This window comes from Hemiscyllium ocellatum, chromosome 16, assembly GCF_020745735.1.
Source record: "Hemiscyllium ocellatum isolate sHemOce1 chromosome 16, sHemOce1.pat.X.cur, whole genome shotgun sequence".
Taxonomy (NCBI): domain Eukaryota; kingdom Metazoa; phylum Chordata; class Chondrichthyes; order Orectolobiformes; family Hemiscylliidae; genus Hemiscyllium; species Hemiscyllium ocellatum.
The window spans coordinates 46,262,144-46,278,664 of record NC_083416.1 but is presented as its reverse complement, the minus strand read 5'-3'; the positions used below and the strand labels follow the sequence as shown (position 1 = coordinate 46,278,664).

The 16,521-nt window shown below is 37.6% G+C and overlaps 1 protein-coding gene across 5 annotated transcripts in view; it reads right to left on the bottom strand.

Annotated features, from left to right (window-relative positions):
* Positions 1-16,521, bottom strand: part of LOC132823401 (mitogen-activated protein kinase 9) — a 145,364-nt gene that overhangs the window by 84,729 nt on the left and 44,114 nt on the right. For all 5 annotated transcript variants that reach the window (XM_060837200.1, XM_060837199.1, XM_060837201.1 and 2 more), the window contains 3 exons: positions 12,850-13,032; positions 12,198-12,322; positions 128-191 (listed from right to left, as the gene is read on the bottom strand). In XM_060837200.1, coding sequence (XP_060693183.1) covers positions 128-191; positions 12,198-12,322; positions 12,850-13,032 — 372 coding nt within the window. The remainder of the gene's footprint in view (positions 1-127; positions 192-12,197; positions 12,323-12,849; positions 13,033-16,521) is intronic.

Here is a 16,521-nt window from a genome sequence, read left to right as displayed (position 1 = left end):
TATTTACTTAAATTGGACAACTATGTTTCCTTTGTAAAACACAAAAAATATGAAAGTTTGTGTGTTCCACTGAAATGAACTATTAGTCTTTTAGTTAATCTTTAAGCATTGCCTTGTGAATACTTACCTTTCCATTCCTCTATACTGTGTTCTCGCTCCTCCAACTGCTTATCGTAAATCTGTGGAGGGGGCTATTGCACAAACAAAAAGCTTAGAATCAAGATGCATGAAACAGAAAGTTCACAAATCTTTCTACAGAACAATAACACTGTGTGCTAAATCACAGAGCTTATATCTAGATAAGTGCTTACTTGTATTAATAGCTCAATAATAGTATTTCTGGTGAAATTGTCTGGACTTGACCTATAGCACCAAAAGCAATCCCAAATTATACAATGCGGTGAAAACATACTTAAACATCAATGTGTTCAGAGATATTACTGCATACCTCTGGAGTAGGTCAGAGTTGAACCTGGGTCTCCTGGCTCAGTGGTAGCAACACTACCAATGTGCTATAAGAGCCCATCAGGCAGGAGTGTTTAGATTACTATTTGCAACTCTTCTGATCAAATTAAGAACAGTAAGCAATTAGTTCATTTTTTTATACTGGCTTTCTAATATACTTAAGTCTTACACAGAACAATCTCTAGTAAGTGTTCTAGTAATATTTTTCCCTCACATTTTCCAAATGATGCACCATTATTTTGTAAATCCGTTTGATACCATGAGCAATAAAGAGATCTACTAATATTACAGAAGAATACTGGTTTCAAAGAACCAGGACAAAATATATTAATACTTTTTAAATGAATCAACAATGGCATTGCATAGAATTAGCACTTTGTAACATATGTGACCATATTTTTGTTTAACCCTGTACTTCTCCTAAACCCTTTCTGGAAAATGTTCATTTAACTGGACCTCCTCAATCTGAAATATACAGAATGCTAAAACATTCCTGGCGTTTCCCTTAACTCAGTGGAAGCATTCATGCCCTTGAGGCAGAATTTTATGGATTTATACCCATTTAAGACTTGAGTATGTAGTTAAAGATAATGCTTAATGCGATCCAAGCTAGGCAAGAGAGTATCACATGGCACTACTTTGAAGAGCAGGCATTTGCTCCAGTGTCTTGGTCAATATTTATCCCTCAAACATCATCACACAAAAATAATGTCATCATTTCCTCATCATTGCACGACTTCGCTCAGAGTTTCCCTACATCACAATAGTGCCAGTACTTCAAAACGTACATAATTCAATGTAAGGCACTTTGAGATATTGTGATAAACAAAAAATAAATACAGCTTTTTTTGCCTTGATTCCTAAAGGGCTTTTGCCCGAAACGTCGATTTCGCTGCTCCTTGGATGCTACCTGAACTGCTGAGCTCTTCCAGCACCACTAACCCAGAATTATGCTTCAGTAGTTATAGTGGAAATCATCCAACACTAGAAACTGATTGACAAAAAAACAACAAACCCAAAAACTTTGCACTAATATGAAACTGATGTTTATTGCAGAAAGTGCCTTAGCTTTTATATATTTTTATCAATTAATGATTCAATCACATTCAACAAAGGATCTCCCTAGTACAACACAAAAGAAAAAGTAGTCTGGAACATACAGAAGAATGTTTCAAGACTTAATAGATAAAACGCATCCCTATCTTGCTTTCCAACAACTTGTTTGCCTGAACATTATTTTAGAAAACAGATTAAATTACCAGATGCAATTGTCTCACGACTGTCAGATTCAGATTAATCCATCAATAGTTACTTTGCAGACCATTCAAAACATCAAACCTCTGTTTCTTTTTAATACTTATAGTATAACTTTTATATCACAACTGCTGTGCAAGCATAATTCAGAAGGAACAAAGCAAAAATATTTTGCTCATATATCCATATGATTCTTCTGTTTTGAACACTTAGAGCTGCTAGCCATCTTAATCTCAGCAGGACATGGCTGCTCAGAAAGATGCATACTTAAATGGAGGCTCCACTAGTCTTGCTTCGTTCCAAGTTGGGATGTTGACATTCACATTTGCTGTCAGCTAAAATTAACAACAGCGCTGTAATGGATGTGCTTGCCAATTTGCTAAGAATCCCCTTGGAGGTACTTTGATTGAAGATTTGTTCCAAGCCATTCAAGATGGATCTATAATTTGCAAACATAAAATATTGTGCATGGATTAAAATCCAAAACATTTAAATCTCTAATGAAGTATTACAGAAATGAATAATATTGGATTTTAGGTACAGCATTCAAGATTTATGCGTTAAGACTTCAGTTGTAACAATAAAGTATTGTGATCAACACCGGAATTATTTCCAGTATTAATTTGTCTTTTGCAGTTAAAAACTATGCAACTAGTATAATGCAATTTAATTTTAACAAGGTTTATGAAATTATTTTTTTTCTACTTACCATAAAACAAAACTTTTGTTTTGATCATATCTTGCCACTTAGGTCTTGTTCTTGATCATGGTGATTTTCTTCATCCAAAAGATCCAATTTAGCACAGCAAACAAAGGTCGGGATTTGTTACAAATCAATCAGCATACTGTTATGACATGGAAGCGAACCATTTCTGGTAATTAAACCAAACATCCAGAAAAATCTGTCTTGCCTCATAATCTGTTACAATCAGTAACAAAACTCACAAACTCTACTATTTAAAGAAAATAGCTTATTTTTATACTCTGAAAGTGAACATTAAACAACAACTGTTCACAACTCTAAGCCCCCCTTTCTCTTAACTGCTCACTATCTGCTTCCAACTCTATAACAATATGTTGTTCCAATACGACACTTATTTAAATTACATCAACTTGGTTTCAAAATCATACAGTTGCTATCTTTTCCTACGCCTTCACTCTTCTGGCTGATTTCCCTGTGAGCATGTTTCACATGAAAAAGATACCGTTGATACAGAGTGTTTTCTCATTTCTTTGAGAACAAGATGTTAGATGGGCAATAGCTCACCATGGGTTTTTCTCTCTGACCAATTTTCAAAATGTCTGCATTTTATAACCCCATGAACATCGGATCATCTCATCTGTTCAGTGTTGGCTAAACAATAAATGCAAACTCAACTAGGTTTTGGTATCCCGGGGCATAATTTAAACCGATTGGTTAAATTTAAGTTGTCAAAACATCAACCAAAACTCAGGTATCCATTTCACAATCAAACATTACATATTTTCAATTTTCCAGTACACTCTGGGACTGCCACCAAGTCTTATACACTGATGCTTGTAACCTCTCAGTTCAGAACAGCATTATCTCTCTCTCTCTTCAAGGTACAGTACATACCTTCAACTTCATAACACATACATCAAGCACACATGGAAACCTATTACAATTTTCCCAGAAAAACTACTACAAGACCTAAATAAAGTTTAAATGCTAATACTACATATGTCATTCAGATCAGAAATTACATCAACTTTTTCCATTCAGGATAACAATCACAAGCTGGCCATGTCGATCTTCATCAGAATAGTAAATTCTGTGACATATGTTCTAAAATGAACACACACACACACACACTATTATCCTGGATTTACAAACATTTTAATTTCTCTGTACTTTAATTAAAGTAGCCATGGGGAAAATACTCGTGCTTGTGCAGTCAGACCCAAAACTTCTTCCTCCACTCCAACTTTATAATGAACATCTAGCAGTGTTGTGGAAGAATCTGTGTAGAACAGTTCATAACATGCATGTTACTTTGATGTTTCAGGCATCTGAGGTTTATTAGTCACCTATTATTTAATTCATGCCCTCATTGTCAACTCGGCTCAGCGTGAGTGTGTCCTGGTGTATCGAGAAATTTGGGAGTTTTTAATGCCACATTCATAGCTTATACATGGAGTTTGAATTGACAGTACTGAGGAAGTGATACAGCGCACCTTGGCAATCTTGTATCAACTTTTGTTTTTCGATTTATAAGATGTGGGCTTTGCTGGCTGGGCCAGTGTCTACCCTCGACTGCCAGAGAAGGTGCAACTGCTGTAGCCCACATATATAATGCTGATGGGAGAGGAACACTATGGTCTTGACCCAGCGACACCGAGGAACGAAGATGTAATTCTAAGTTATGATGGCAACTGGCATGGACAGGATCCTGCAGGTAGCTGCATTCCCATGGATCTGATGTCCTTGTCCTTCAGGATATTAGTAGCCATGGGTTTGGAAGGTGCTGTCTTAAAAAAAGTCTTGAAGAATCTGTACAGTGCATCTCATAGATGGCACATAAGCTGCTGAAGAACACCAATGGCAAAGAAACTAAATGTTTGTGGATATGGATCAAATGAAGTTTGGTGCTTTATCCTGGATGTTGCAAAGCTCGAGTGCTGTTGAAGCTATGCTCGTCGTGACATGTAGAGAATATTCCATCACACTCCTGGAATTGTGCCTTGTAGATAGTGGACAGACTTTGAGTCAATTATCACAAGATTCCTAACTTTTGACTTCTTGTAGCCACAGTATTTATATGGTTAGTCCAGTGCAGTTTCGGGTCAATGATTACCCCAGGATGTTGACGGTGGGTGGGTGGGGTTGGTTTGTGGGTGGTGTTCAGGTTACAGTCATTGCTTGGCATTTGGTAAAAATTTTATTTGTCATTTAACAGCCCAAGCCACATACTATTGAGCTCTTGCTGCATAGGGACATAGATTGCTGCAATATTTAAGGAGTCCCCAATGGTGCTGAACATTTGTAATCATCAGCAAACATCCCCACTTCAAATGGGAGGAAAGATCAGCTGAAGATGGCTGGACCTAAAACACTACACAGAGAAACTTCTGTGGAGATGGCATGCAGCTGAGATAACTGACCTCCAACAACCACGACCTTCTTCCTTGTGTCAGGTATGACTCCAACCAGAAAAGCATTTTCACCATCCAACTATTCCCACTGACACCAGTTTTGCCCAGGCTTCTTGATGCCATTCTGTCAAGTGTAGCCTTGATGTCACTTTCAATTCTCTGGAGTTGAGCTCTTTCATCCAAGTTTGAATCAAGGCTGTGAGGAGGTGAGGAACCAAAATTGAGTGCCAGTGGGCAGGTTGTTACTCAACAAATACTGTTTGATAATACTATTGAAGATCAATTCCAATACTTTCTTGATGACTGGAATTGTACTGATGGGGTGGTAATTGGCTGGATTAGATTGATTTTGCTTTTTACGTACAGAGCAGACCTGAGAAATTTTCAGCATTGCCAGGGAGATGTTTGGAGCACAGGTTTTTAGAACTATTGCCAGAATTCTGTCAGGGCTCATAGTCTTTGCCATATCAAATCACTTCTTCTCTCTGAGGCTGACGACTGGCATCAGTGATGCAGCGGACTTCTTGAGGAGGCAGAGATGAATCACCCACCAACACTGCTAATTGAAGGTGAGCACAAATGCTTCAGTATCATTTTTGGCATTAAGTTACTGGGCTTCCCCATCACTGAGGATTTGTTGAGCTCCCTCATCTAATGAGTTGTTTAATTGTCCATAATGTTCACAATTGGATGTGACATGACAGCAGAACTTAGATCTGGCTTGTTGGTTGTGAAATTGCACAGCTTGGATTATCACTTGCTACATACGTTGTTTGGCACACAGTCCTATATTGTAACTTCACTAGATTGACACCTCATTTTTAGCATGGTGCAACTTTTCAATGCCCTCTTACACTCTTTATTGAGCCAAGATTGATTCCCTAGTTTAGGGGAGCATGCAGGCTGTGAGTTGCAGATTATGTTGGAGTACCATTTTGCTACTGCCAATATCACACTGTCTCACTGAATATCATGTCCAGAGTTGCTATATTTGTCATAACTGTAATCCAATCAGCACGGTGCTAGTGCCATACAATATGCTGGAGGATATTCTCTCCATCAAAACGGGACTTCATCTCCACAATGATTGCACAGTGGTCACTTCTATTGCTACCCTCACAGGCAGATGTATCTGCAGCAGGCAAACTGATGAAGATAAAGTCAGCATGGTTTCCCATCTTGTTAGGTCCTTCACCACCTGCTGCAAACTTAGTCTAGCAACTATGTTTTTTAGGACTTTACCAAAATTATTCTAGCCATTGAAATCCCCCATGCAGAGTACATTCTGCTTCTTTATCATCATCAACCAAGGATTGAGCATTTCTAGTAACCTGCAGGTTTCTTTTTCAAAACTCTTCATGGAGTCTGGAGACAACGCTGAGATCTCTCAGGGCAACTCCTTCCTGAGTGCATATTACAGAGCCACCACATCTGCTGAAAGATGATAATGACTTGTCTAGGACATAGTCACATACTCTGAATCATATCTTACGGGCCACATCAGGCTGTTGACTGATTAGTCAGTGAGTCAAATCTCCAAATTTTGGCACTAAAAGAGATTGCAGGCTTAACAAGTTTCAATATACAGTTACCATTTCTTGTGCCTAGGTCAGTGTCAGGAGGTATGTCTGGTTTAATTCCTTTTTTGAGACTTCATTGTAGTTTGATAGTGTTGTTTTGATTTTAGCTCACTTCACAAGGCAGTTAAGAATTGAATACATTGCAAGAGGTCTGGAGCCACATGTAGGGAAATCTAGGTAAGGACAGCAGATTCTTTTTGGCAACCCAGATGGATTTTCTCCTTTCTTCAAATGACAATCAATAGTAGTTTCATGACCATCACTAGACTTCTAGTTTCAGGCATTTTAAATTCAAATTCCACCCCCTCTGCTAAGATGGTAATTGAATTTTGGTTCCCAGATCTCCTAAATTACTCGCAAAAATGCTACTACACCACAGCCTCACTGTCAGCTTGTTCAGATGGGTACAAAAATGTTGCTTTTTTTTAAAAACACAAACATACGAACCTTTGACTAAAATCTATACTTCAAGCAACACCACAGCGACAGATGAAATGGTGGCTCTTGCTGAAGAAACAACACCATGGACAAATTTGATGTTGTATTTGACTACAAAACGGGAACTGAATTTAAGACAACTGACTTACCCTTTGTAATTTCTTCCACATGACGAAGTACAAAAGTATTACTGCTACATGATCTATATACAATACTTCTTAGCATCTCTGTTTGCAAGAGAATTAAGAAAAAAAGACTACTTGCGAAGAACCAATCCCACATCACTAGTTAGAAATTGATGCCTCACTGCAGCAATGCTCTCACCTCAGAGTCAGAAGGTAAAGGGCTCAATCAAGATGTATGCACACAATTTAGACTGACACTCCAGAAGAGTGTCAGAAGTACAATTTTTTGGACATATAAGATTCCATGGCACTATTGAAGAAACTGGAATTCTCTCCAGAGCCCACATTCCTCAGAATATCTAAAATCAAAATTTATTCTGTTGGTCTTAGTAGAAGATTGCAAAATGCAAATTGGTTTATCTCATTTCCTATATCACAAGTGTTGATTACATTTAAAATGCACTTCACAGGTTGCAAAATGTTATAAGCCATCCTGGAGTAATCTCTAACCCTATTCATGTTTACCAAAACAGCAGCATATGCATATTGCAACAGAGCAACTTTTTCAAAGGTCTGCAATAGACACCAAGGCAGCTTCCCATGATGATGCAAACAACAACATTAAATAAGTCAGTTAACTTTGGACATCATCAAAATTTGTTTTGATCGGCAGGGTCAGTAATATTCTGACATTCACTGCCAGATTCAAAGGGAGTAGAATGCCATCTCCTCTAGCTCCCTACTTCATGAAGACTACACGGTGCCTAGTTACATAAATACAGCAATACATAAACAAGCCTAAACCTGACAACATGCTCTAGTATAACATACTCCATGCATTCTTTGTTAGAAAAAAGTCCAGCCTATTCTTTCATGAATGCACTACAGGAGTAAATACCACAAAGACTGAAATAAGCATTTGAGAGCCCTCAAGTTTTGACTTTTCTCTATCTAGCAGAAACCATAATTGGTATCTGAAATATCAAGGAAGTAGCTGCCTGGACAAGAATTTTATCCCCTGGCATCTCTCTCTCACACACACACACAGAAAAACCATTTCCAACAGATCTTTGGTACTCTACTAGTCTGTTCCCTGCCTATAGAACAGTTTGAAATTGACTTGAATATTAAACACACCTGGAAACTTAAAGAAGCGGCAGAGAGTTGGTTTTCTCACAGTGAACTGGTATATTAAGAACTTCTAACTTTCAATGGTCCATGTGGATTGTTTGCTTACAATAGTCTTTTTGGTGTTAAGAATAATTAAACATCATGCCTTTCCAGGTCCTGAACAGAGTCTTACGGGCATTTTTTTTAAAATAAAGAACAAGATTAGTCACATGCTGCCACTAGCCAGAAATCACAGCATAAAATTAGATGGCGAATGCAACTCGTATATTTCACTTTAGCTTTCTAATAAGCCATTTTAAAGAATAGATTTTCTAGACCATGCACTTGAATCTTTGCATTTCAAAGACGTCACAAGTACTTTCACATGTTGACAGCATTCTCTCAACAGCAAACTTTCCTGAGCTGGCAGGCTTCAATTTTCTTTTTGAAAACAATGATTAGTTACAGGCCAAACAAAAATTTGGACACACTAAGTTCATCAAAGCAGTCACCATCTACAGTCAAACAGGCTTGTTCCCAAGCTTCACATTCAACATGCGATTTTTTAGTCTTTCAAGAACAATCTTTCCCATTCAACCTTCAGTTTGCCAGGACTTTGTAACACTGTTGTACTTTCCATTGGTGGATCTCATTGACGGAACAGCATTGAAAATGCTAAAATTGAATGACCTAAAAACATTTAGTAATGCACAATGTGTCCTCACTAAAGGCATTTGTATTGACATGTTATACAACACTATGCACATAATATCAAAAATCTACATTGTCCTTTTTGACATATAATTTACTTTATTGTTGCAAGGTTTGTAGCTCAGGTTGAGGTTGAGGGTGTAGGTTTACTCGCTGAGCTGTAGGTTTGATATCCAGACGTTTCATTACCTGGCTAGGTATCATCAGTGGCGACCTCCAAGTGAAGCAAAGCTGTTGTCTCCTGCTTTCTATTTATATCTTTTCCTGGATGGGGTTCCTGGGGTTTGTGGCGATGTCATTTCCTGTTCATTTTCTGAGGGGTTGATAGATGGCATCTAGATCTATGTGTTTGTTTATGGTGTTGTGGTTGGAGTGCCAGGCCTCTAGGAATTCTCTGGCATGTCTTTGCTTAGCCTGTCCCAGGATAGATGTGTTGTCCCAGTCGAAATAGTGTTTTCTTTCATCTGTGTGTAGGGCTACGAGGGAGAGAGGGTCATGTCTTTTTGTGGCTAGCTGGTGTTCGTGTATCCTGATGGCTAACTTGCTTCCTGTTTGTCCTACGTAGTGTTTGTGGCAGTCCTTGCATGGAATTTTATAGATGATGTTGGTTTTGTCCATGGGTTGTACTGGGTCTTTTAAACACACGTGGGACAACACATCTATCCTGGGACAGGCCAAGCAAAGACATGCCAGAGAATTCCTAGAGGTCTGGCACTCCAACCACAACGCCATAAACAAGCACATAGATCTAGATGCCATCTATCAACCCCTCAGAAAACGAACAGGAAATGACATCACCACAAACCCCAGGAACCCCATCCAGGAGAAAGATATAAATAGAAAGGAGACAACAGCTTCACTTCACTTCGCCACTGATGATGTTACCTAGCCAGGTAATGAAACGTCTGGATATCATACTTTATTGTATATATGAGATTAGTTTCTGATTGATTGTTTCAATTATGTTTACTAAAATAAATCTTTAGACATCAGATTTAGCTATTTCCCAAATTACAATTCAGACTTCCAGCCATTTTCCATTTCCAAATAGGCAGCAAGTTCATTTATCCTAAGATGATTTCCTACCTTCCAAGAAACACAACTTTCATTTTGGTATTATATCAAAAACATTTCCTTTTGAAAAAGTCTGGAGGAAAGTGGACAGGATGAAGTAATGCCACCTAGAAGCCAATAAGATAAATAGCTCAGATTCATTTCACTACATTGTGAACTCATTAATTTCAGATTAGTTGGCATTGGATACTAAAATGCCTTTTGGTTCTGGGAGAAATCCATCCTGCTAAAAAGGGATAGGGTTGCATCCCCAAAAGGGATTGAAAAAAAATCATAATATGTTCAGACAAAGTCACCATTGCTTCATAAATGGGAAATATGTTTTGATATATTTATTTGGAGGATTTTTCCATTGAGTAGATAATGGAGAGCCAGTACATTTCCAAAAGAAATCTGGATGATGTCACAAGGAGGTTAATAGGCAAGATTGCTTCTGGAGTTGACAGCAGCATATTAGCAGAGGTCAACAAGTTTGGTTAAAAGGCAGACAGCTGAGTAAATATTAATATGGCATTCTCAAACAGCCAGGCTATTTCTAGACGTGTGCCACAAGGATCAGTGCTGAGGCTTCAACTAATTAGCATCTACAATATTGACTTAGATAAAGAGATGAAGTGATTGAAGATTACTGATGATACAAAACTGGTCAGAAATGCAAGTTCCAACAAAGATCACAACTGTAAAGAGATATAAACAGGGTAAGTGAGTGGACAAAAAGTTGACAGATAGATAGAACAAGAGGAAGAATCTACGACAAAGGGGCATGGGCTCAGGATAAGGGTTTGATCATTTGAGACTGAGGAGAAATTTATTCAGAGAGAGTTCTCTACTGTGTTACCCCCCTTGCCCTCCATGAGAACTGTGAATGATTTATTACTGGCTAGATTTGACAAGGAAAAATCTTTGATCACTGAAGCGTAATTAATTCAGATTTTTCTGCAAGCATTTTTGAACTGCCAGAGACAGCATTTGATGACATTGCAACAGTCAGAGAACAGAAAACTCCAGAGATACTACATTTTATTGTCCTAAAATATTGGCTACATTAAAACATTGCTTGGAGCAAGGGCAGATCTTGTTATAATATTTTCAATAGGACACTCAAAACAGTTCAAGGGCCTCTGACGAACAGTCCTGGGTCACAGTTAGTTGGATGAGGTGACAAAGACTAATACAGAGGCAAGCTCCATCTAGAAAAGAACTGTCAAGCTACACTGCTGAAAAGGCAACTGAATGAGAACAGATGTGCTGTTGGGGACTCCAAGTGAGAAGTCAAGAACATTTGGATGGCTCTTTGCTGTTCAGGAAAATATTCTTGCAGTTAAAAAGCAGCGAAATGTTCCACTCGTGGCTCCAGAGAAATTCTGGAAATTGTTGAGACTCAGAAGCAATGTGCCACTAGTAGTTAAGTTCAGGTCTGACCTAGGCTGCAGGAATACCACAAGCAGTATTACTTCACCAACTAAACTAGATTAGAACACAAGTAATAAACCCAGAAGCAGTACTGGGTTAATGAAAAAACTAAAGTTATGCCTGCAACCGTACAGCGCAGTTTCCACAAATACAAAGAAGCACGGTCCCAGGAAAGGAAGGTAAATCACTAGAACATAAGCCGTTGTAGAAGCAGTTTGTAACAGATCTGCAAGGCCAGTTTACTAAAATCATAATCCCATGGAGGTTTTAATGAGAATTAGCGACCTAATTATCACTAACGTCAGGGTGAATTTCTGAGAAATCTATGTGTTCACAGTCGGGGTGTTCTACCGTTTATCTGTTACTCACATTTGTACCAAGTAAAGTTTGGGATGACATAATCCAATCGTCATGTGCATCTTTGCAGAATCTAAATTTTTTTTTGGTCAGCCATCTCCACATATTAGAACAAGTTTTATTTGCAATAAACTAAATATTCTGTGTTGACGAAAGAAACCTGGCTGACTTGGTCCTAATTCTAATCAGATAAAAGCCAAAAATCCATATTCACCAGTCATATCACCACTTCTGGTTTAAAAACTGCCATAATCAGTGGATGAGTGGAGTGAGAAAATAATCAATACACCCCTCCAGCCTGTGCTGGAACACAGGGAATAGAGGCAGATCAGAAGCAGGTGGAAACTTGCAATTGAAGCACAAGAACAACCATGATCGTACTGAACTGCAGAACTGATTCAATAGGCCAAGGGCTCACATTTATGTTGATGAGTCTAAATTTAGATTCTAACATACAGATTAGATAAAAACAGTTCAAGCACAAATGCAAAATATGGATCAAACACTAATATTAGACAGATAACTAAAATGCTACAATCAAAAATAATTTGCTTACTGCTTCTACTTCAGAAGGATCATACCAGACGGCAATATATGGATGTTGTAAGGCATCATCTACAGAAATCCGCCTGTCAGGATCAATTACGAGCATTTTTGATAGAAGATCTCTGGCCTGACTTACTGAAATTTAATAAAGAAAACAATTTAATGTCTGAAGGGTCTCTGTAACCTACTCACTTTATACATTATTAAATGCACTTAACATAAATAGATTCTCCCCCCCGCCACCCCCACCCCAACAGGAGTATTTTGGACAAGCTACAGCAAATACTTTAACAAATATAATTTTGCCACACTGACCAAAGAAAAATGTGCTCCTCAAACACTTTCTTTATTCAAAAAATTCAACATGAAAAATATTGCTTGCTTCCTTGTAAAACTTTAAACCATTATGACATTAAGATTTAAAATTGTCAGAAAATAATTAATTTACATTTTTATTAATTTTTAAAGTTTTAAACACAATTACCAAGTTGAAGCTTTTAAAAACTTAATGGCACATTATACCCCTGGATTTTGATATTTTCAGCAATTTAATATCCACATAATTTTACATGTTATTGAAGTTCTTCATAAAGTTTAAAATTACAAATGCACACAACACTCTTGAGCATGATCTAAATAAAATCTCAAAAAATAAATCCTACCTTTTAACTTGTCACGTTCTGAATCTGCTGGAAACACCCAATCTGGAAATAGTGTTTCAAAGCCAAGCCCCGGATATTTTGGCCTATTCTCTACATAATTTCGTACAGTTGGCTGCAATTTCTTCATGAATTCTGCAGATGGCGTTCCTAGTTGTTCAATAACTTTATTCCACTGATCAATATCTGCATCAACTGGTTCAGGAAAACTAGTTGAGAAGATTACATTTTCCGTACCAAGCTTTTTTTTTATTAGTGCATTGTAGTGTATTTCAGTTATTTAATCGAATTTAAATCGACTTACTCTACAACTTGTTTGACCATTATAAAGGCATGCCTACAAAGGCAGTAGTCTAAAGTATTCAAAAAAAATACTGCTTCTTGAACTTATTCAGATTATACTACTTCATCAGAAGCAAACAAATCTAATGCCTATTTTAGCAATTAGAGTTTTTAATAAATTAAACTTATTCTATAAAAATGTCATTTCCACTTCTAGCTCTTAATTTGGTTCACAGTAACACAAACACATTGCAAAAACCAACCATGAAAACTCAATCAGGAAATAGGAATTAAAATTGGAGGTTGAAGATTGCAAAAGTAATTTAAAGTATTCCCAAATTTTAATTGAAGTAAGAAAATGTTTAGAGTTGGAACTTTTGCAATTAGTCTAGATTTCAACACAATGCAGAGGTTCAGAAGAGGAAACATATTTGTGCAGTTTAGAATAGAAGGTCAAAAGAACAACAGATCATAGGAATAAAGCGAAGTACTGTGGATGCTGGAAACCTGAAATAACAACAACATACTGGAAAATATGGGAGATCTGGCAGCATCTTTGGAGACAGAAACAGAATTAAGTGTCAAGTTCAACCAGACTTTTCTTCAGAACATTCAAATTTCTGAGGAAGACACATTTTGGACTGGAAATATTATGATGCTGCCAGACCTACTGAATTCTTCCAACACTGCTCTTATTTAAGAAAACAGGATTATTGATACACTGTATTCTCATGGTCTCCAAAATTTATAAGTCATTACAACAATAATTGGCAAATTAAAACTATTTAACGAAGATAAACATTTCACGGTGATTCCCATCTTTGTCAGACAAAAATCGGTAACAAGCCATATGAAATTTGTTTTGGGGGTGAGCAAAGCAAGGAAAACTAAAGAGTGTTCAAGAGGATCTTCAAAGAAATGGAGATGAAGAGTATTAAGCTGGGAATTACAGCAGATAGAATCCAAAATGGCTGAAGGCCAGAAGATTTAGATGGATGTCCAAGTAGTAAATTTGAAATAACACCAAGTCCTTAGAGGGGTGGAAAGGCTGCAGAGATGATTTGATTAAAACATACAAGATCCCGCAAATCTTGACATGGCAGATGTGGAGAGGATGCTTCCTCTTTATATAAGAATCTGGAACTATGGGTCCCTGTTTAAAAATCAGACCTTGCCGACTTAAACGACAATTGAGGTAACTTGCATTTTCTCTTTGAAATTCTCTTCCTGAAAGGTAACAAAGCGGAATCCTTGAATATGTTTAAGGCACACGTGATAGAAACTTGTCAAAATAAGAGGGGAATATCAGGAGCATACAGTAATACAATTTGAGGTTACGAGCAGATTAGTTATGATCAGCATCAGAGATGCTCATGCTAACTCATATGCATGTATAAATCCAAATGGGATTAAAATGCAAGAACAGGAACTTTATATTGGGAATTTTAGGAACATCAAATTTTGGATGTTGCACAATTTACAAAGGATGGAGATTGGCCAGGTGGCCTCTAATAGCTAAGTCTGATATTAACAAAGGAATGAATGCGGGTTCCAGCAGTATGTGTGGCATACTATGGAGTGGCTCTGGCAACAGTACAGAATTTTGGGATGGACAATATATGGGGTTCTTAAAGTTTACTATGGAGTCATCTGGACTCTCACACAATGAGCAATCTAATTCAAACAATAAAGTGAATGGAAGATATTGAGCTTATGACCGAGGCCAAAGAAAATGGATTTGGTCTACCTAATGTTTAACCATAAGAATTTACAGGCCATCAACAACAATGTTGGAAAACCTGGCAGCACTAAAGCTGTGGAGGGGGGTCAAAGAGGCAGCAAAGAGGTTGAAGATGATAGTGCCAAAGTGCAGCAACGAGTTGAGGAAAAGGTGTCATTGTTAGAAATGTTCAGGGCATAATTTGCTGGAAAAACGCAAAAACAAATGTAGACAGTCACAAAAGCTGAACCAGAGGAGCAATATGAGAGGAAGCAGTTGTATTTCACTGTAACAAGCTGTCAAGAATGTTGGATACATTACACCACAGTTACAGACCTTTGTGATCGATTAGGAATCTCTTTATAATGACTGAGCAGAAATGGATTAGAATGATTTAAATACTCGGTGGTGGGTTTGATGAGATGAAATTCAGGAAGCAATATGCTCATGGACTCAAAGATTAATCCACAATAGACAGCAGTTTGCATTGGCAGTTGAGGATAGGATTTTTAAAGAGAAAGTAAATAATATTTTGAAGGGAAATGAGCAGTACGTGAGTAGGAAGAATTCCTTACATGTTGGACAGTATGGGATGTAAAGTAAGTGAAGGTGGTCACCAAGTTGATGGTAACAGGATAACAGAAACCCATGAATGCGATGAGATAAACTACAGAAAGTAGTCTTTGAAAGTTTAGGGTGAGGGTAGGGATAAGAAAAAATGGCAAAGGTGGTCTCAGTCATACAGTGTATGAGCTTTGTATTTTTGAGGGGAGTGCAGGTGAGCAGTATTTTCAGATTTAAGGTCAAAGTTAATGGCATAAAGAAGCTGAGTTTTATCTTTTGGTTAAGCTGCAATGGTAGATAGTTTGGTCAGAGATCAGTGAGGCACAAAAGTGCTTAGTGTGGTCCAGCCACATCTAGAAATGGATGATTAATGTGGTGCAAAACTGGATATGTTCACACCTGTCCTTGGACAAGGGCACAAAGCTGGAAAAGTATACTAACAGACAACAGGAATGGAACACTAATTTTTTATTGCATGCAAGGGCTTCATAGATGGACAACAGCTGACCAGATGAAAACCTGTACAAGTATTGCAACATATTGAGAGCTTAAGACTAAAGAGTTGGCAGCCTTGATGTGCAAACGTACAAACTGGAGAGTTGTCCGAATATGAACACAGAATGAGTGAGGTTACATGATATCAACAAGTGCAAAGCACAGACACCCCAAGAAACCAAACTTGGAACAGAAACATCAATTTGCTCCTTTTCCAAGTTTATTTTCTTGCATGCCAGTCTCAATGAATGTAACATGAAAAGATTTTATCAACATTTATACTTTCAATTACCAAGCAATTATAAGGTACGATAGCAAGTTCAAGGAGGTGGCCATGTGTTTAATATGATATTTTATATGGACAGAGATTAAGGGAGAATAGAAATTCATAGAAATCAGTAAGGACTTAGATGAGAGCGGCAAGGTGAGCAATGTTGGAAATTGGAATCAAGGACAAATCACCACTCAGCGCGAATAGGGTGGATATCAGCATAATTTTAAAAATGGGGGAATAGAATAGCAACAAGGATTTTCTTTATTATGAGGCAGTTTGTGTTCCTGAATGAAAAAATTCTTGAAGAATGTATACATATGGCTATCCAAGGTTGGCAAAC